Source organism: Euphorbia lathyris, chromosome 9 (genome assembly GCF_963576675.1).
Source record: "Euphorbia lathyris chromosome 9, ddEupLath1.1, whole genome shotgun sequence".
NCBI classification, from domain to species: domain Eukaryota; kingdom Viridiplantae; phylum Streptophyta; class Magnoliopsida; order Malpighiales; family Euphorbiaceae; genus Euphorbia; species Euphorbia lathyris.
In genome coordinates, this window is record NC_088918.1 from 34,185,805 (window position 1) to 34,208,529 (window position 22,725).

Sequence of the window (22,725 nt, forward strand, 5' to 3'; positions counted from 1 at the left end):
TCAACAATCTGATCAGAGGGTTTTATGCATTTGAATTCAAGTTTATGGTTTCCTTTTAGCCCAAATTAAAATCTTACTCCAAAACTTGAAGACTATAATGAAATCCATATACATATATATATACAGCATCAGATGTATCAATCAGCCATAAGTCTTTTGAAAGGTCTAGGCAATGGAGCCTAACAAACTGTAGATTACAACAATCAATGTAACATTATCTTTTACAATTATAACCCACACGTCTTCACAAATTATTATTCAACATAAGCACTCAACACTTATCTACAACAAGGGGACCTATAAGCAAGTCTTTCAAATTTGATTGAATCAAGCCATCCACGTTCATAGTTGTATTTTCGCAAGAAGGTCGTCTACTCAGGTAGAAAACAAACACGGTTGTAATACTCACATTTCAAAGAGTTGTATTTGATTCCACATTTTATTCAACATTTCTCCAATATCATCGGATTGCTCCCAGTAAATTGGCACCGTCAAGCCTCGCATTTTCCAAATGCTGAATAAACGCATAATACAGTTAGACATCTAAACCAGAACATGCAATTTAACAATGATGATCACTTTGAAGTAAAAAATGCATGGAGTACAAGGAAAACCATATAAGGAAAAAGTCTTCTATTGGGAAGAGATGAAAGTGAAAAAAAAACACCCATGATAATAGTATACATATGTGATATATCCAAACATCTGATTGGTTATACAATAAATAACAGCAGCATTTTCTTATTTTTCTCCACACTTCTCTATGACTAATACCATTTGGTTCACAGCAATTTCTCCTCTTGTATTTTGCTGGCTGTCTCATCTTGATAATTACCTTCCCTCCTCGTTGCTTCTCATGTAACTAGTTAGTTTATCACACAACTCCCTGAATATTTTGTTAGGAGCAAATTGTCTTACAGTACATAGTCAAGGTAATCTGATAAAGAAGGAGACAAGGGCCAACTTTTAGATGTTACGTCTCACAGGCCCAAGATATGGAAAGTGTATTCTAGAAGAAAGGGGGAGACACGTGTTGGCTGTTTAGGGAATGAGTTAGTTAGAGGAGAGTGAGAGAATCAGGTTGTTACCTATAAAGAGCTGTAACGTTTTGGGTAGAGGCATGAGGATAGTACTTTCTGTTATTTCGGCATTAGTGCTTGGGCAGTAGGTTAATTCCTATTGTGGTATCTTTCTCTTGTATCCCTGTTTGGCTACTTTTATTTCTAATACATCTGGGTTTTCATCCATTTCTCCTATTCCTCAGTTTTCTCAAATCAATCTGTTATCATTTCTATCAAATTGGTCCGACCTGCCGGATACTACCATGGGAAACGACGGAGCAGTTACCACCAGGATGCAAAACAGAATCGAGGTGCAAGATGAAAAGATCGGTGAAGTGCAAACCCAAATGGCTTCTATGCAGAAGATACTCACTGACCTTCCCCAAACAATAAAGCGCATAGTTCTGGGTTGCCTGAAGCAGCAGAGCAAGCAACCTACCAGGGAAGAAGATGAACTTACAAAGGACTCTTCCATTCAAGGAAGTGGTTCCCATTCAGCCGGCGAGCATCGCACAACCGGTGATTCTAATAAAGAACAACACCAAGAGCAACCTAATCGGGATCTGGGAAGTCTGCTCAGACCCAACTACTTTGAGGGTGCGCCTTTTTCTGTACCAAAGGTTAAAATTCCTCAGTTCTCAGGTGTGGATCCTAGAGGATGGGTCACGAAGGCAGAACTCTACTTTCGAGTCTACCATACTCTGGCAACAATGAAACTGACGCTAGCTCAGATGTGCATGGACAGCACTGCTCTAAGTTGGTTTGCTAATCTTCTAGCTAAAAACCCAGAGCTGGATTGGGATAATTTTCGTCACAAGCTTATCACCCGATTTAGCGGCACTAAATTCCGAAATGCTCAGGAGGAGTTGGGCTCCCTTTTTCAACTGGGTTCTGTCGGGAATTACATAGATTCTTTTGAAGGCATCTCTGCCCTTTTGCCCCATCAGACCGAAGAAGATGCCATCGGAATGTTTTTAAGAGGGTTGCGGGAAGATATCAAAAGGTGGGTAAAGGCTTTGCGTCCTCAAACTTGTGCCGAGGCGATGGAATTTGCGATCGATGTTGAATCTGCCTTGGGTCACTCTGCTAGCTCCTTGCCAGCAAAAGGAAGTTTCGGTGCTACCAATCAGGAGACCACCTTCAAGTATCTACCTCATTCTTCTTGGAGGCCCAACACAAGAGATTTGGCCCAAACAGGTAACATAGATAAATCTCTTTTTCTATCAAATTCTATGACACCTAAACCCGGTTTAGCTTCATCCCATGGCCCAAAATATACCATGTTTATTCTAGAAGGAAGAAGACAGATGGGGGTGCTGAAGTGGCCCACGTTAGTAATCAACTAGCGAGTAGGGCTGGTTAGTTATATGGCAGGGTGTTTGATGAGGGGTATGATGATTATTCTTCTATTTTGGCTCCTAGTGGGAGAGGGAGAGTTCCCTGGCGGGTGCTGGTTTAGTGCCTTTTCCTTTCTATCTGTTCTTAGTTCATTTGAATATTAATACTATCCAGCTTCATCTGGTTTTCTTTCTTATTCTGTTTCTTATTTCATCTGTTTCTGTAATTACTATTTTGTTTTGAGCGTTTCCATCATTCTACACATAGGCCACAAACTTTACATAGTTCTTAGCAAAACCTGAACTCTCATTGCAATCAAGGCATCTATCTATCAAGAACTTCTTGCTGTCATACATGAATGATTTAGCATTAAAACAATATGATTTTCAAGAGTAATATGAGCCACTCAAGTAAAATCTCAAATATAAACTGCTGAAGGCTGTAATGAAAAAATAAATCATGGCAGCAGAGACACAAATTTAGGAAAGCCAAGGGTTTGCGTTAATTAGCCTACTGAACATTACACCTAAAAAAGATCATAAGCCAATCAGTTCTACTTACTGTGTTCTGAAGATTGACATGTCGTAGATAAGCTCGTTGAAGGTTTGCACCTTTTAAATTGGCATTATTCAGCTTTGCACCCTAAAATAAACATTCATTGAATGAGTTAACCATTAAAATTACATACAATAAAATAAAACTCGACGCTGCATATGACAGAGATGCCCTTTTTAGTTCATTTTTGTTCTCAAACACATCCATTAATCACATAAGTCAAGGCCCAGCAGCATCCTGGCATCATCTATCTCACAAAAACCCATGCATTGATCAAATGCTTTAATCAGATGAAGGTCCATCTCCTTATTTCATTCTTCTAGTAGTGAACCTTATCAACAATCTATTACTAATCTATGGCCATGTCCATGTTTTTTGTTCATTGACTTTTACCTTTAGATTGGCTCCTTCCAGATTAGCTCCTTCCAGGTTTGCATTGGTAAGATCAGCAGTCTGCCATTAAGTGAGTAGACATATTATCATTTGATAGTAAATTCCAACCACAATGCAAAAAAGAAAAGAAAAAAAATTGCTTCCTTTCGCATTACTTCCAACAAAAGAAATGTCAATACCTAATTAAATTAGTTCTATATTTGCAAAAAGTGACAGTAACCAGTAAGTACCAAGACACAAGATTCAAAATATCTTCAAAGATGCTGGATAAGAAGGAACAAGCACAGATATCAAATTCCATACACATTAAAGAGCAGTAAATTCCCAACCTGTAAATGTGCAGAGCGCAGATCTGCTCCACAGAAACTGCAATCTACTAGACAAGCATCTGAAATATAATAACAGATATTTCCCTTATCATATTAGCCTTAGAAGCCCTACATATATAAAAATAATGATGTAATTTCAGATATCATGATCCAAAAACTAAAAGGTTTTTCTTGGGTAGCTTCATCTTTTCCAGGGTTAGAGCATTAAATTACGACTATCCCTCCAATATAATCAGTTTTCTGTCGACTCAATAAACTAATAATTTGTTGGCCCTTGATTAGTTGCAATGTTGCCACATTATACTATATAATACTCACATGATTTCATCTCACAGACAAAAGAAATTGCCTTTTTTTTTCTGAAGAATTAAGTAAAACTCAGTAATAACCAATAACCTAGGTTGCACAATGCAAGTATTCCAGAACAACAGCAGCAGCACTAACACATTTCAAGGCTTGCTAAAGCGCAAAAGGTACAGCAACCTTTAACTAGGAGCATTTGATCAAGGCATAAGGCAAAACAAAAGATAAATAGACATTAACCACACAAATAGAAAATTTACCTTGAAGGTTTGCACTCTGAAGATTGGCGCCAGCTAATAAAGCTCCACGAAGATTTGCACCAGTAAATTCACACCTTCCCTAGCATAAAACAACAATCAAGAAAGAACCTATAATACTATATACTCCCTCCGTTCCATAATAGATGTCTTTTAAGGTTAATGCATGATAATTAAGAAATGTAATCAATTTAACTAAAAGACTTTGTTACCCTTGTATTCATTGCATCAACTAATAATTTTTTATCTATTCCCAAAATAAATAGGCAACTTAAATAAGGGTATATTTGGTAAAAAGCAATTAATGTGCATGGATTGAATCAAAACGTCATGTATTATGAAAAAAAAAAAGTTCTCTAGAAAGACATCTATTGTGGAATGGAGGAAGTATTTATAAAGAAGAGATCCAATATCAGATTTAGGTGAATTACTCTCGCAAAGTTGCATTGTGAAATATGGAACCCTCAGCATCCGCATCCTACAATGGACATGTCAAAGGTTTGAGTATGACCATTACATACGTATAATTGTAAACTGTATATAACAGCTCATCTACAAGAGAACACTAAAACCAACTTCAAAGCACGAAAAAAACATCACAATTTATTAGAAATAAGCACTTCATATTATCTATTTGAAATTTGCTGATGGCAATTATAGTCATTACAAAATTCTTAGCTCTGTCCCAGTCTTGATTCCATTTCTTTCAATTTCATATATATGTCCATAGCAAAAGAGGACAATCTGTAACGATTAGGAATTTCTGGCAGTAGTAATTATGGCCATAGTTGTTAAATCGAGATTCGACTCGTGACCCGAAATCTCATTTTGCGAATCGGGACTCATGAATCGAATCGAATTGTAAGATTCGGATCAAATTCAAAATGCTATAAAAAATAAAACATTAACCATATTTAACTTTAAATATTTGTCCAAAGATGCAATTTTAATATCTAAATAGAAATTATATCAAGTTATAAAAGAAAGTAGAGACCGACAGAACATAGAAAATAGAAAGAATAAAGAGTAGAAGAAGATAATAACAAATAAATAGAAAAGAAGATGGAAGGTTTTGGAATTTGTAAAGTGAAGAGTCATCTTATTCAAACTATTTGTGTTTCATAACTTCTGTACATTTTTTTTTTTTTTGTAAAGTGAATAGTCATCTTCTTCCGATCTACATTTTGAGTTGTTATAAATTGATTTTTTTTAAATGGTGGCCTGAATCACCGACTCGGGTGACTCGGTGATCGGCCGAATCGGTGATGACTCGACCGAGTCATGAAGCTTCCGAGTCGTACCATAGATACGACTCGAATTCTTCATAAATCGAATCGAATTGTACGAGTCGACTCGCGACTCGTACGATTCTAACAACTATGATTATGGCAGAATTGAATTAGGAAGAGAAGGACAGAAGAAAAGAGAAGAACAGAGATTAGAATAAGAGAATCTCAGAGTTTAGACAAGAGAGGAAGAAGGAAAGAGAAAGTAAGATTTCATTAATTTTCATCTGATATGTTTTCCATACAAGTCATGACTCTATATAACCTACTGCTGATGTGGCAGCAGTTACAGAATCCTACAGCTGTAAATAATACAACTGTTACAGCTGTAAATAGTCCGAAATAACAACTAATTAACACTTAAATGTAAAACAATCACCCGCCTAATTAATAGCTAATAATTCCCCTTTTAATTTCTCTAATAATTCGAATAATTGTGACAATCCGTATATGCCGCTCCATCTTCCTATTGGGTACCAGTTTTTGAAAAGACAAGTCAAATGTGTAAGTTCTAATTCTCATAATTACCTCTCTTAAACTGTTGATAAGAAACAAAGATATAGTATAAGGTAAAAATTGAGTGAAATGGAGACAGTAACAAAAGTCGCGAGGCTGTAGAAAGCAAAGACAATCATTCAAAATAGTTTTTTCTCTCACACATTCCTCATTACACATAATAGTATTAACCTACCCGGAACTTTGCACACTGAAGGTTGGCACGCGAGAAAAACACATTTTTAAGACATGCAAAGCTGAAGTCAACAAACGAAAGGTCCTGCATATCAAGACAGTAGCATCAGAGAACCAATCTATGTAATCACTTTGGAGGAAATGTAACAAACAAGGCATAAATAATGATATATGTTTCTTAAGCTACTTTTCAAATGTGTATTGCCCAACGATAATGGTCTATTAGTACAAGTTTTCTTCATGATAAAAATTACAAAGGAAATTGAGTGTGAATATATGGCCAGTTGAATGAAGTCATGCCCACAGAACATTAATTAGAGAGCTTACATAAGATAACCTCCTAAGAACAGAAGTCTTAAAAACTTACCAGTTTTGAAAGATCAAGGCCAGAAAGATTAATTCCTCGAAATCGAACTCTCTCAGACTGTATACACTTAATAATATCTGTCCGTGTCAATTCAGTATCAATGTCATTATCTTCCCTCCTATTATTCAAAATAGAATTGATTCCCTCAATGAGTCCCTGATAAAATAAAAAAATAAAAAATTATATTGAAAGGATATAAAGGAATACTAAAAAAGATCAGTACCACCAAATGAAGCTTGCCAAGTGATATGTAGCATGTAAACATTTAAAGCACCAAAATATTGTTGGAATCATAAACAAATGGAATTAAGAACATACAAGTAGCTGGTAGTATTCGGCCTCTCGCATAAGCTCTGAATATTCAGCATCCATGAGTGTAGGGACCACACCATCCCTCAACCAGTTCAAAAGATGTCTAAAATGTTTCCCATCCCTATCAACGAAGACATAGCCCTGAAACAAGCCAATGAAATGAAAGATTGAAGAAACTTCATCACTTAATATCAACAGGTATGAAACTCCAAAAGCAATACCTTGCATCATTTAATACAACACATCCGTAATTTTATAAAATAAAATGGACGCAAGAGGAGGCATTTTCCTGGAAGAAGTGAGAAAGTGATAATCAATTCCTTACTTCATTAGAAATTTTGCCTGGAGGCATTTGCTTCTTTTTCGTTCCAAATCCATCAGCTCCTTTAAAGTGATGAGAATAGAGGTCATATCCTTTTCCTTTTTTTCTCTCTCTCAAAAAAAAAAGGGAGGAAGAAGAAGAAGAAGAAGACATCACTCCATTTTAGGCAACATTTCCTCATAGTTATTAAAGGCGCAAGGGGTCCTGGAGCCATGGCGCATGGCGCATGGCGATGGCGCGCGCCATAACGAGACAAGGCGCACTTAAAAAAATTAAAATTATAAAAATATAAAACTAACATAAAACTAAATCATGAAAATATCTTAAGCATAAATAAATTTTAAAATGCAAAATAAACCCCATATTAGAAAACTTTAAAGTTGAATACTAATTCCTAAGTTCTACTCCTAATCAAAACTCTCCAAATCCATCACTCATCTAAGGCATCATCAAACTATTGATCATCAAACTGTTGAAGTTGAATTCCCTTTGGCTTCTCTGTTTCTGTTGTTTGAATCCGTTTGATGTGTTTTCTTTCTACTAAACTTCTTCCTCTTTTAATGACTCTATCTCTTATTCTTCAAATGACTCAGTCTCTTCCTCTTCAAAGAGTCTCTTCGTCTTCTACTTAGTTTAAAACCTATAATCTCCCTCCTTTTTAATACTTTTTGTTAATATAACATGTGTTCCATTCTAGATATATAAAGTAACTACCAAAAAACTGCCCATAACTGCCTCTAACTTCCAAGGCGCGCCTTTGGCAACTGCCTTTGGCGCAAAATGGCGCACCAGGCGCGCGCCATGGCGATTGCGCCTCGCCATGGGTCTGCCATGGCGCTAAGGCCTGCGCCTGGTGCGCCATAGGCGCGCCTTTAATAACTATGCATTTCCTTCAGCTCTATCCCTCTATAAACTAAATTCTCAATCTCTAAGCAAAAGAAATTGTCCTCACCATAACTCATGAAATTTCAGGGAAAAAGACTGCAATTGCACAAAAACCAACTAGCAGAAAAGGATAAAACCTTGTCGAGTATTAAGCGAAAAGCTTCATTAAATATTTGCCAGAAACCCACTTTTGCCAAATAATTTCTTGATGTTACTAAAAAACTTCAATATGAGTGCATACCTTCTCAGGGTCCTCGCACAATGTATGCCGGCCACTGAACATTGCAGCAAGCATCGAGTCAGGTTCACGCTGTGTCAATGTGTCAACAGTGGTACAGAATTTCTTCCCTCCTATGATTATATAGGATGAACAATAGTTTCAGTTACCACTCAGAGATTCAATTCAAAAGAACACATCTAAAAAAACAGAGCACTGAACAGTTGAAGAAAAGTTCAATTACTACCCTTAATTATGAAGCAGAAATTACCAAAATGTCAAATTCTAAACCTTTGTTTGGCAGCTTCGAAAATAAAGAAAAGAACTAATAATCACATCCAGCGCGTCCGATGACATAAATAATTCCCTCAACTTATTTCATCCAATAAACTACACCCAAGGGGGAAAAAATGAAGAACAAGCTGAATCACTCACAAGCCCCAACACATTATTCTCAAAACCCACCAAACTATTATGAATTAGGGTTTGAACTGCATAACATCGACGACAGATGGCCCAAACATAGGGCTTGAAACTAAAGATCCGATAATCTCCAATACATACATAATAATAGAGAGGGAAAGAAAGAGCAGACCTATGTTTAGGCGAACCAGAGAAGAAACATTGAATTGCTTTGTCATTAGGTTCATGAGAAGTCAGAAGAGAGTGAGATGGACTAAGGACAGTTTTGAAGAATTTATAGCCATGGCTATTTCATGAGTTCCTTATCGTTATGATTTTGATGGATGAACAATTGGAAATTAACACTTCAATCGGTCGATTTGTTTTTTTTTTTTGTTTTTTTTTTTTGTTATATAAGGCATATAGTTTATTGGGAAGTATTAATTTGGACACAAAAGTATAAAGTTATACCAATATATGATTAACATTTCAATAAAAAGTATCAATTTGGACTTTTTGAATGAAAGTGAATTTCCTTTCATAAGTGAGAATTCAAATTTCACTTTTTTCATTTTCCCGGGATTTTTTAATGACTCAATAACAAAACTCGATAAGTCATTCATATTACTTCGTAATAGTGACATGGGGTAGCGGTATGCCTTCGCGAGATAAAGTAATAAATTAGAGAGAGAAAGTGGGCAAACATCTTTTAGTGGCCAGTGAGCCCCCTTTTATAGATGGGGACAGCCCTTGATGGGACTTGTGCTTGTAGTTGGGCTGATTTGGGTAGGGCTTGACCCATATCCTTTATCAAGTAGTCTCTCCAAATGAACTGTTGTTAGTTGTTCGATAGTTACGGTGTTCCACTTGCGAAGGTAGTCCATTTGTTGGGGGTAGTTTGATGGAAGGGGTAGTCCGATGGATGGTGTAGTCCGATGGGTGATGTGGTTGATGCGTGCGCGCCTAGGTAGAGTTTTCTAATGACGATTAAATGTGTATTGTGGTGAATGTGCTATGAATATGGATGTGATCTTTTAAATGTTCTTAACTCTACTAGATGCTACGGCTACTTAGGGGCAAGTGTACCCCGTCATATCAAGTAATAATCCGGTTAAGACCGGGTATCGAATCCACGGGATTTATAATTACAAGTATTAGACGACTCGGTTTCGTATGTTATTTAAGCGGCGATTACTTTGGGGTGAAACAAGATACAACTACACACTATCCTAACTATTGGTGACTCAGATTTGTGTAGCTAAAACCCTATGAAGTGGGATGAATATTGATAAGTTATAACCGCGATAAATAATGACTCTAAATGTATACGGATAATAATTTACTCTTGCAAAGACGACTAAGTATAGTAGGACCGACCCGTGAAGCACTTAGACTACGTAATTCCTAGTCAAGGCGTGTCTAATGCGGGGGAATTAGAAACTAGGGCCCGTAAGTTCCGTGGCTTGTCAATTCCTACGGTTTCCGGTTTGTCACTTCCGGTAAGGCAACACCTATATAACTCCCTAAAGATAACCCGAATGGCGTCGGAAATCGCGTTCTCCTACACAATAGTCAATTATCAATATCAAAACAAGTAGCAAATACTAACACGTAAAGGGAAATAGAGATTATAAATCATGAAATTATAAATATGACATGTATATAAATGGGATACAACCAAGCCTAGTACATAGGAAGAGTACAAGCTAATTAGCACGTAAAAGGGGAGAATCCGCCCTTGAAACTAGCTAACCAGACTCAAAGCCGTCTCCTAGGTCGTGGAGGTGGAACTCTCGAGCTTGGTGACGAATGGTGGAGCGGAACTTCGATGGAATGCCGGAACAACCGAACAAGCTCTCGAGGTGGAGAGTTTAGCTACAAAAACTGAATCTATACTACAACAAGTAACAAAACAAGTATAGTTTGCTCTCTAGTGTGTAAATTATTTCTTGGTGTCAAATGAAGTTCAAGAGCTTCTTATTTATAGACATCAAGCAAGGGCAAGTTTGTAATTTCACAAAGCACAAGTATGGAGCAACATTATTTGGTGCAGAAATCCCATGATACGCCCCGCGTAAATTGGTCTACGCCCCGCGTAAATGCCCATTCCGTCAGAAATCTCCTGCATGTGGACCAATTCGTTGTCTTGTTGTCTCAAGCACGCCCTGCGTAAAGGATTGTACGCCCCGCGTGTTTGAGTCTCTGAAGTTTTATTGCTTGAATTGGTGCTTTTACGCCGTGCGTAGCTGAAGTACGCCCCGCGTAAAAGAGTCTCTGATCTTTTTACGTTGAAGAACTGCCTTTTACGCCCCGCGTATATGGTGATACGCCCCGCGTATGGAGAGTTGACTCTGAGAGACAATGCAGTCTGACTTTCAGGATTAGGCCAATTATTGCCGACATGTGTCATACGCCCCGCGTAGAGTGGCATACGCCCCGCGTATGCTGAGTCAGTTCCACATGGCTTCTGCGGATAAGGCAATCATTACCGACACCATGTTTCACGCCCCGCATAGAGGATTATACGCCCCGCGTATGGAGTGGATTTTTGCTCCTTTCTCGTACCTGAAATACAAAACTTGAGAGCCGAGTTAGCTTGACGTTTTTATTTCCTAAACTAATAAAAAACGAGGAAAATAAACTGAAAGTACGAGATTTATTTTTATTTCTTTATTTTATCAAAAACATTTTATTTTTATAATTAAACTTATTTATTTTATCCAAAATCAACCCGTAAATCACGCTAAAAGATAGGGGTAAAATACCCCTATCAAACCTCCTCGGACTTTAAAGTTTTACTTGTCCTCAAGTAAAAGAAATGGAAAGACAAAGGATTGAGAAAATTAAGAAACAAACCGAAGGTTGGTTTTGCCAAGTGCGTGATTTCAAAGTTATGGTTTTGTGCAAAGGTTTTGGTAAGTACCTACGCAAACAATTGAGTACAAAAACTTGTTTGAAACCTCCATGATCAAAATTTAATAGGCAATATTAACGGGGGTTGTTTATCTTTTGAGAACCCGATAGTACCTCACCAAGGGATTTCGTTCTTACACTCAATTTTAGGTGGGTCGGTGTTTTAGCACTCTTCTTTGCACTTACTCGAGATCATGTTGATTTTGCATTTTTATCCGGGTTTTTCCTCCTAAAATATGGTTAGGCAATATTAAAAATGAACCTGGAGGGGGGTTGTAATGTGGGTGGCTTCTTTAGTGGTTATTTTAAAGAAACTCGAGTTCAAAAATACCGTTTTGTGATTGCACCGTATCATTGCTTATTTCGGCCTTGGCGAATTTTACAAGATATACTTCAAAATTTCTCGGGTGGAGCTTGAGAATGCCTTTTTATTTTTATTGTATCCTTCGTTTTGATAGAGGCACAAAAACAAAATTTTGAGAACTAATGGTGCTCATTTGCTAAGGCCGTGACTTATTTCGGGTAATTCGGGTGCACTTGATTATGTCGGTATTTGAACAAGAGGAAAAAGGGTTAAATGTTAAGAGGGTATTAACAAAAAAGTTGGTTAATAGGCTCGAGGAGGTTTCCTAATGTTCAATGAAAACGAGAAAAATAAATTAAGAAAAATTAGCCTAAGTGGGTTCGGTTTATCATCTATTGCCTTTTTACCAAAATAAGTGTACTTAACCTGGTATTGGATGCAAATTCTATGAGTCGAGTGAAGTCAAAGCTCTCGAAAAATTGTGAAAGAATTAGAGTTCTTGTACGAACTCTTTTAGGCTCAAAAATACCTCACAAAGATTCGGGTTTAAATTGTGTACTATCAAGTTTTCGCTAAATTCTCAACTATCCCGTTTTTATTGCCTTTTTAAAGTTTATTATGGAGGTAACATTTGGGTTAAGGCTCAATGTCTTAGTTTAGTACCAATCCTAAGTTTTGCACAAATTCCCTAACTTTAAGATCGAGACTAAAATTTCTTAATCGAATCATTCCTTTATGTTCCGACACTTTTATTTTTGATGACAAATAACAGAACTTTAATTAATTTCCGAATGAGGGATAACGTGTCGGGAAAATTTAAGAGAGTGAATAAATGAGTCTAATTATTTTGTTGTTATTAAATTTTTATTTTTGTTTTTGGTAGTGCAAACCAAACTAAAAGTGCGGGGTTGCACGGCCCTCCGCGTTATTTAAAATGACGCCTATTCCAAGGGCGTCGCAACAAGAAACTAAAACAAAAACAAAAATAAAGCTACGGAAGGGAAAGAAGAAGACCCTTAGTGGTCAGGTGCCCTACGCGAGGCGTGGCCAGGGGGGCGCCCCGCGTAGGACGGCATTTTTAATGCGATTTGAGGCAGAGACTCAAATACGCGGGGTGTAGGAAAAGGGCGCCCCGCGTGTTTGAGTTTCTGAACTTTTTTACGCATGAAAATGAGGGGTACGCGGGGCGTTCCATGGGGTACGCCCTGCGTGGATTTATTATAAACAGCAAAAATAAACGCAAACATAGCACGAAACATAAACGGAAATTACTAATAAAATAAAAAGATAGTACATCAAAACATCAAAACATGAAAACATCAAAAGAAAATGGAAAACACAAAGAAATGGAACTATGGTTGAGGTGGAGGTGGATTGCCATGGAGGTTGAAGTAGGAGGCGAAGGAAGCGGTGAGAGCATCGAAACGAGTGTCGATATGGGCCCGGTCCTCACGTTGTTGTGCCTCAATTGTGTCGAAGCGGGAGTCGAAATGAGCCCGATCCCGACGTTGGTTATCCTCCAAAATATCCAACCGGGCATAAAGAGAGTTAAAATCATGGAGGGGTGGAGGACTAAAATTGAGACCCAAGCTCGAGTCCGAGTCACCCTCCGCATTGGAGTTGGCTTCCCCCGAGGTCGCGCCCAGGCCGGAAGTTGGATTATTTAGGGATTTAAAAGCGTTTTTGTCCAATGGCCGAGGCACAAGGCGCGGGAGGCGCTCGAGGGCCGCTTCACCGAGAGCGGCAAGGGCGAAGATGGTGATGAGGTGGCCAAAACCGAGCTTGGCCCGCTTCCGGATGGGTGTGGAGTGGAGGTGAGCAGCCACGTGGTAGGCGAGGTCATAGGTGAGCCCATTGACACAACAGTAGAGGGACAACAGTTCGTGTTTGTTGACCTTAGATGCCTCGGACTTCCCCGAGAAGTAAAATGAGATGAAGCGGTGGAGAAGTTGGAGGATAGGGTCACGGATGATGGGCGGAGGTTGGAGACGTGATAGTCATCGGACCCCGTAATGGATGAAGGAAATTAAGGCTAAGGTATAGCAGCGGAAATATAAAAATTTTAGCCTACTTCCTTTTAACCATAGGATCCGTTAATCGTTATTTCATATAAAGAGGGATAAGAAGGAATACCTTTCGATGAACAATCTACCGTTGTTAAAGAAGCGCCCACAATTCTTCTCCGAGATTCCAACCACAAAGTTTAATACGGTGAGGCTAAGATGAAATCAACCCTTATGAGATGCAACCAAAATAGATTGCCTCTAATAAACCAACACAAGATCAAAGAGAATGAGGGATGAATAAGATTAATCAATCGATGCAATGCCGAATTAATTCTTGTCCACGAACTTGGGGAATAGAATTCTTTTTCTCTCTTAATTAAGCAATTTCGAAAATCACTTAAGGGGAGGGATATAGGCTTGGTCGAAATTCACTATAGGGGGGTATATATATTAGCTTGTATCTAAACCCTAGTTAGATAGGAATAGGTTACTTAATAGGAATTCCATTCGGAATAGGATTCCTAATTATTATCTTATAATATATCAAATACATTTAGGATAATAATAAATAACCTAATTGGATAATAATAGGAGTATATTAATCTAATTAAAACTCCTAATTAAATTATCTCTTAATTAATTTAATTCACAATCCTAATCTAATTAGGATTAATGGAATAAAATTAATTCCTTCCTAACATATATAAATTTCGGCCCCCTCCTAGTATTTGGGCCTTACTGGGCTTAATTGGGCTTCCATCTATTAATCATATCCATCTCTCTTTTGGTTCCAAGTCTTATGTGTGATCCATTAGGTCCTTACTACTTCTGGCCGTATGCAACCTATTAAATTAATTTCTTCAAGAATTATATTTAATCCCTTGCATAACGGAATGATGTACATAGTATGTTATTGGCAAGTCCGTAATCATTCCCCCAGAGTCCGTTAAGAAGACAGGTTGATTCTGTCGTTAACCCTTCCGTATTAGTTACGGTATAATACGATCCTTTATCAACTACATCCTTAAACTGAATCTTATGACCATGGGTAATGTCAAGTCACATATAGCGAGACGTTCGTTTTACTTGTTATTGGCTGAGTCAACTCAAAAAGATAGGTTAAGTGAAATCCGAATTTCTACTCTTAAGCTATCACCTTGCAAGGGTTTAGAGTCGAGTCTTCCACAAGCGATCCTTGGATGTATCTCCCATTAATCGGGAGTGATAAATGCTCAATCCAATGTATAACTACCCTGAAATTACTTCCTGTGAGACCCAACCTTTGCAGTTCACACCCCAGAGTCATCTCTGTTAAGGATCGTGGGACCACAGGATCAAAGTCTCACATTCAGTAATTCAGGATGACCAATTAACATTCCTTTGAGTCTGAGGATTAGTTATACCTATTAATACCAATGAGATGAACAATTGACAAGGATGAATCTACCCATCCTGTTATCTCAAGTCGGATCCCCAATCCTAATGAACAACGTTTCACCGGATCTATGTAACTGTCCAGATATCTATATATGTGAAGCTTGTGAGATCAGCTTTCTGTCGGACAGAAGACATTGTTACATACAAGTCTCAACTGTGATATATCAATCCTAAATATATCACTTGACTTGGGGTGGTTTTAAGTTTATTAGTTTATTATAAAGTTTTGTCTCACTTCATGCTTGTATGAACACTTTATAATCACTTTAAACAAACTTACGGATTTCCTTTTATTAGACTTTATTTAGTGCTTAAAAGGGATTGCCTTTATATAGTTATAAAACATATATCTCATTAAAACAAATGATATAAAGAACAATTCATTTACAATAAGTTTGTATCCTGCAACAATTGACTATAGGACATAAAACCCCAACATACTCCCACTTGGACCAAAGCCAATTGTTTCTAAAACTTATCCCAGTAGAAGTTAAATGACGATCATGTACTTTCTGGGTTAAAGGCTTTGTCAACGGATCTGCAACGTTGTCCTCTGTAGGTACTCTTTCTATTCTCACATCTCCTTTAGCCACAATCTCTCTTATGATGTGGTATCGCTTTAGGTAGTGCTTGGATGCATTATGAGACCGTGGTTCCTTTGCTTGCGCAATGGCTCCTAGTTCTGTAATGAACTTTCTAATCCAAACTGCTTCCTTTGCTGCTTCCGCAGCAGCGATGTACTCTGACTCGGTCGTAGAGAAAGCTACGCTTCCCTGCTTGGAACTTTTCCAACTGACCGCGCCCCCATTTAGGATAAATAGGTATCCTGATTGGGATTTAAAATCATTCTCATCTGTGAGATGACTAGCGTCTGAAAATCCTTGTATTTTCAGATCTCCTTCTCCGTACACTAGAAACATATCTTTAGTTCTTCTCAAGTACTTAAGAATGTTCTTGACGGAAATCCAATGCTCGTCTCCCGGATTCCCTTGGTAACGACTCGTTATAGATAACGCGAACGCTACGTCGGGTCTAGTGCATAGCATAGCATACATAATCGAACCGATCGCGCTGGCGTACGGGACTACAGCCATGCGTCGTTTGTCATCATCAGTTTTAGGACATTGATGATTGTTTAACTTTACTCCATGTACCATGGGTAAGTTGCCTCGTTTCGATTCAAGCATGCTAAACCGATTTAGCACCTTTTCAATGTATGTAGCCTGTGAAAGACCAAGCAGTCTACGCGATCTATCTCTGTAGATCTTTATACCAAGTATATAGGCTGCTTCACCAAGGTCTTTCATTGAGAAGTTACCAGATAACCATATTTTCACTGACTGTAATAGAGCAATGTCATTTCCCATTAACAGTATATCGTCCACATATAGTATGAGAAATGCTATAGAGCTCCCACTTGCTTTCTTGTAAATGCAAGCTTCTTCGCAATTTTGTTCGAAACCAAATTGTTTTATGGTTTCGTCAAAACGCTTGTTCCAGCTTCTAGATGCTTGCTTGAGTCCATAAATGGATCTCTGAAGTTTGCAAACTTTATTTGCATCCTTTGATATGAAACCTTCAGGTTGCATCATGTATACATCCTCAAGCAGGTTTCCGTTTAGGAAAGCTGTTTTCACATCCATTTGCCAAATCTCATAATCAAAATGAGCGGCAATTGCAAGCATGATTCTGATTGATTTGGACATAGCAACGGGAGAGAAGGTTTCGTCATAATCAACACCTTGTTTTTGACGATATCCTTTCGCTACCAACCTAGCCTTGTAGGTGCTAACCTTTCCATCCATGTCAGTCTTCTTTTTGAAGATCCATCTGCACCCAATGGGTTTTATCCCTTCGGGTGGATCAACCAAAGTCCAAACTTGGTTAGTATACGTGGAATCCATTTCAAAATCCATGGCCTCAAGCCATGCTTTAGAATCTGGACTAATAAGAGCCTCTTCGTAGTTTTTCGGGTTCGTCGTCTAACACGGGAACCTCGTCATCATCTCCCACTAGAAAACCATATCTAACTGGGAGTTCACGAACTCTTCGTGATCTACGAATAGGTGCCACTGGAGTCTCATCTAATGGGACTTCTTCGGGTACCTCGACCGCCTCCGTTGTTTCAGTCGATGTTTCTTCCTCTTGAACTTCATCGAGTTCAATCACGCTTCCCTTTTGTGTTTCTTCGAGAAACTCTTTCTCTAAGAAGGTTGCGTGTTTGGATACTATTACTTTCTGATCATCTGGATGATAGAAGTAATACCCCATGGTTTCCCTGGGATATCCAATGAAGAAACATTTATCAGATTTAGAATCTAATTTGTCGGACGCAACGCGTTTGACATATGCTGAACAACCCCATACTCTCATGAACGAGAACACGGGGTTCTTACCAACGAACAATTCATATGGCGTGGAACTAGCGAATTTAGTTGGTACTCGGTTCAGGGTGAAGAGGGCAGTTTCTAAGGCATAGCCCCAAAACGTCTTTGGAAGTAAGGCCATGCTCATCATGGATCGTACCATATCTAATAGGGTACGGTTTCTCCTCTCGGATACACCATTGTGTTGTGGTGTATAGGGAGGTGTCCATTGTGAGCATATCCCACATTCAGTTAGATAATTCAGAAAATCATCAGAAAGATATTCGCCACCTCGATCAGATCGAAGTGTTTTTATTTTCTTTCCTAATTGATTTTCCACTTCATTCTTGAAGCATTTGAACTTGTCAAAAGCTTCTGATTTGTGCCTCATCAAGTAGATATAACCATAGCGAGTATGATCATCTATGAAGCTAATGAAGTATCTGAATCCTCCTCTTGCTTGGACTGACATAGGACCACATACATCTGAATGAATGAGTCCTACAGTGTCTGATACACGCTCACCTTTATTGCTAAAGGGTGTCTTCGTCATTTTACCTTTTAAACATGATTCGCATGTTTCCAATGATTCAGAATCGATTGGATCTATAAGCCCATCTGAATGTAGCTTTAGCATGCGTCTCTTGTTTATATGGCCTAAACGACAATGCCACAAGTAAGTTGAATTATCTAGCTTATGTCTTTTGGTATCAATTGCAAAAACAGGAGTTTTATCATCTAACACATAAATCCCATTTTGTGATATTCCTGAAAAATAAAAGATCGAATCTTTATAAAAATTGCAACTATTGTTCTTTATTGAAATATGAAAACCGTCGTCAACGAGACGGCTAATAGAAATAATGTTACGAGACATCTCAGGAACGTATAAACAATTCCTTAATTCTATTACAAGCCCAGAGGGCAAAAGTAAAACATAATCTCCAATTGCGAGGGCGGCAACTCTTACTCCATTTCCCACTCGCAAGTTTATGCTTCCTTTCTTTAGTTTCTTAGTTTGTTTTAGCTCCTGCATATTTGTACAAATATGAGATCCACATCCGGTATCAAGTACCCAAGATTCAGACAATGAAACCGTATTTATTTCAATATAGAACATACCAGATGCTGAGCACCGTTATTTTCCTTCTCGTGGAAGGTTAGGTACTCCATGCAGTTTCTCTTCCAATGCCCTAAGTCACCACAATAGTAGCACTTTCCTTTGGGCTTCTTTGGTTCCTTTCCCTTTGTTTCGGTGAGCACAGCCCCCATGCATTTATCAGGATGGTTTGGATCGGGAGCGATCCCTTTCCTTTTTCTCGAACCTTCAATAGCAAGGGCCAACATTTCCTCGTTTTCTTTTATAATGGGCTCGACTGACTCGAGCATATGTGCAAGCTCTACAAGAGAGGTTTGCAAGCCACTCATCTGATAGTTCATGATGAACTGTGAGTAGCTCTCAGGGAGGGATTGTAGAAGTAAGTTTTCACTTAGTTTATGGTCCATCGCATCTCCAATACTAGAAAACTTGGTTATGAGGCTGATCATCTTGGCACAATGTTCCATCACAGATGTGCCCTCCTGCATCTTGCTTTTATATAACTCCTTGGTTATTTCGAAGTGCTCGCACCGAGTTTCTATCACAAATAGCTCTTTAAGGTGCTTGACCATGGAAGAGGCATCCATATCTGAATGTAGTTGCCTTTTAACTTCCGGTGTCAATGATGCAAGTATGATGTCCCCCACTTGATCATCATCAGCTTTATGCTTCAAGTAAGCATAAACCTCTTGGTAGGGAGCATCATCCATTGGGTAAGGGGGTATCGGTGTATCAAGTACATACCCTTTCCTTTCGAACTTCAAAACAATTTTGAGGTTACGAAACCAGTCGGTGAAGTTTGAACCATTCAATTTGTTATCGGTAAGGATGTAATGCAGATCGGTGTTAGTCATGATTTTAAGAGTGTGTGTTTAAACAAAACCTGAGAGTGAGAAAGAGTAAACGTATGTCATTCATTTGCTTTAAAGTTTAACAATCTAAAATTATAGGCCTTTTAATTTATTTCAGATTGCTCCCACTATTTTGCCAAATTAATAACCCTCCATATTAATTCGAAGAATTTCACAAATCCTTTAGTGAGCTAGGATCCTAACTCCTGAGATTTCGCCTTGAGTTTACTCAACAAGCTAGTCTCATTCATTAGGTAGATTCATACAATCAATTACATCTTTAATGTGATTCCTAGGTTATTGGGTTACTAACCACATTAGTAACTAATATGCTATTCATATTAATCCCAACCGTTTTGCCCATTAGTTTATGACAACATGAGTTTACTCATCCAATTATCATAATCTAATTTAAGTATTACCCCATATTCATGAAAAATGATTTTCGATAATTCAGGTGTTACCATAAGACCCCGAGCTTGAGTTTACTCAACAACCCAAAGGCCCCCAGTACTGCCGGCTGAATTATAATATTAGGGAGGGGCAACCGATTTTAATAACTTACTTATTTACTTAACTTTTTAATGAGGGATTTTATTTAAGTCTCATAATCTAACTTAGTCTTGATTTGTTTTAGCATACATCAGACATACATACATTCACATACATTGGCGTTATGGACATATCATCTAAATTATTCCGTCGAGCCAGAGACGGAATAAAAGGCCAAACCTAAGGAAATACTAACTATTACATATTTCTCTTTAGGTCCTCCGTCTTCTCCTTGGCGCCTTGAAATTACATATTAATTTCTATACTACTATAAGAAAACTTCAACTGAATTGAAGGGAATTAGATGAGAGGAGAAATTACAATAGATAGTAGAAAGGCAGGACGCGCAGGCCCTATTTCAAAAATACCAAAAGACTAAAAGAGGGTCCAAATATGTCCATAACTCCAAACATGCATAGACTCAATTAAATAAATTTAATTGGTTGATTACATAACCGGCTTATGTAATATTTAGGTTAATCACATTAACTCGTCAAATTAACTTTCATCCAATTTTACTTCCAATCGTTTTGTATCTTTATATTAATCCTTAGATTAATATAACCATATAAAACGTTGATTATGCTCGTCCCATTTATTTTGATTTTAATTCATTTAACACTTTGATTTACATATTGGTAAAAACAAACATTTAAACGAATTATTCATTCGATAATCAAAACAGAAAACTATTAATTTCTGAAACATATATTTACATTTAACATAAAACGATTTTAAACATATTTAAAAACAAGTGGGTATCGGGCCGGGCCCGAGGGCGGGCTGCTGCCGATTGGCAGCAGCCCCTTTGGCCACGCGGGGCGCTGCCGCGAGGCAGCAGCCGCGTGATAGCCGCCAGTCGCGCCGTGAGGCGCGACTCGGGCTGCTGTCATTTTTTTTTAATATTAAATATATATACATATATCAGTTCTAAAACAATTTTAAAACGATTTTCAGAAATAGGAAAAACTACAATAGATTTCCGTTTTATCATTTAGAATTAATAAAACTAATTTTATCAATCTAACTATAAAACTAATAGATTTTGTTATAATGATTATCAACCGAAATAATTAGGAATATAAGCATAATCAGTTTTAATTAACAATTAATCAAAACTTTATTTATCTTTAGAATTAATCAATCAATACTATTTGTCAATTAATCCTAACCATAAATATTTATTCAATCCTATTGAAAACTTCTATATTTTCATATATGAAATAACGGATTTAACGATGTCTCTGATACCACTGAAGGAAATTAAGGCTAAGGTATAGCAGCGGAAATATAAAAATTTTAGCCTACTTCCTTTTAACCATAGGATCCGTTAATCGTTATTTCATATAAAGAGGGATAAGAAGGAATACCTTTCGATGAACAATCTACCGTTGTTAAAGAAGCGCCCACAATTCTTCTCCGAGATTCCAACCACAAAGTTTAATACGGTGAGGCTAAGATGAAATCAACCCTTATGAGATGCAACCAAAATAGATTGCCTCTAATAAACCAACACAAGATCAAAGAGAAAGAGGGATGAATAAGATTAATCAATCGATGCAATGCCGAATTAATTCTTGTCCACGAACTTGGGGAATAGAATTCTTTTTCTCTCTTAATTAAGCAATTTCGAAAATCACTTAAGGGGAGGGATATAGGCTTGGTCGAAATTCACTATAGGGGGGTATATATATTAGCTTGTATCTAAACCCTAGTTAGATAGGAATAGGTTACTTAATAGGAATTCCATTCGGAATAGGATTCCTAATTATTATCTTATAATATATCAAATACATTTAGGATAATAATAAATAACCTAATTGGATAATAATAGGAGTATATTAATCTAATTAAAACTCCTAATTAAATTATCTCTTAATTAATTTAATTCACAATCCTAATCTAATTAGGATTAATGGAATAAAATTAATTCCTTCCTAACATATATAAATTTCGGCCCCCTCCTAGTATTTGGGCCTTACTGGGCTTAATTGGGCTTCCATCTATTAATCATATCCATCTCTCTTTTGGTTCCAAGTCTTATGTGTGATCCATTAGGTCCTTACTACTTCTGGCCGTATGCAACCTATTAAATTAATTTCTTCAAGAATTATATTTAATCCCTTGCATAACGGAATGATGTACATAGTATGTTATTGGCAAGTCCGTAATCATTCCCCCAGAGTCCGTTAAGAAGACAGGTTGATTCTGTCGTTAACCCTTCCGTATTAGTTACGGTATAATACGATCATTTATCAACTACATCCTTGAACTGAATCTTATGACCATGGGTAATGTCAAGTCACATATAGCGAGACGTTCGTTTTACTTGTTATTGGCCGAGTCAACTCAAAAAGATAGGTTAAGTGAAATCCGAATTTCTACTCTTAAGCTATCACCTTGCAAGGGTTTAGAGTCGAGTCTTCCACAAGCGATCCTTGGATGTATCTCCCATTAATCGGGAGTGATAAATGCTCAAT

At 37.6% G+C, this 22,725-nt stretch overlaps 2 protein-coding genes across 2 annotated transcripts; one reads left to right on the forward strand and one right to left on the reverse strand.

Annotated features, from left to right (window-relative positions):
* Positions 1-133: 133 nt before the first annotated feature.
* Positions 134-9,113, reverse strand: LOC136205852 (FH protein interacting protein FIP2). The gene is made up of 11 exons (XM_065996679.1): positions 8,911-9,113; positions 8,340-8,449; positions 6,898-7,032; positions 6,580-6,735; positions 6,214-6,297; positions 4,668-4,714; positions 4,240-4,313; positions 3,677-3,735; positions 3,348-3,407; positions 2,961-3,041; positions 134-514 (listed from the first exon to the last, which is right to left on the reverse strand). The coding sequence occupies exons 1-11, from the start codon at positions 8,963-8,965 to the stop codon at positions 461-463; spliced, it is 915 nt and encodes a 304-aa protein (XP_065852751.1). The 5' UTR covers positions 8,966-9,113; the 3' UTR covers positions 134-460.
* Positions 824-2,595, forward strand: LOC136205851 (uncharacterized). The gene is made up of 2 exons (XM_065996677.1): positions 824-1,184; positions 1,265-2,595. The coding sequence occupies exon 2, from the start codon at positions 1,325-1,327 to the stop codon at positions 2,405-2,407; it is 1,083 nt and encodes a 360-aa protein (XP_065852749.1). The 5' UTR covers positions 824-1,184; positions 1,265-1,324; the 3' UTR covers positions 2,408-2,595.
* Positions 9,114-22,725: the final 13,612 nt, after the last annotated feature.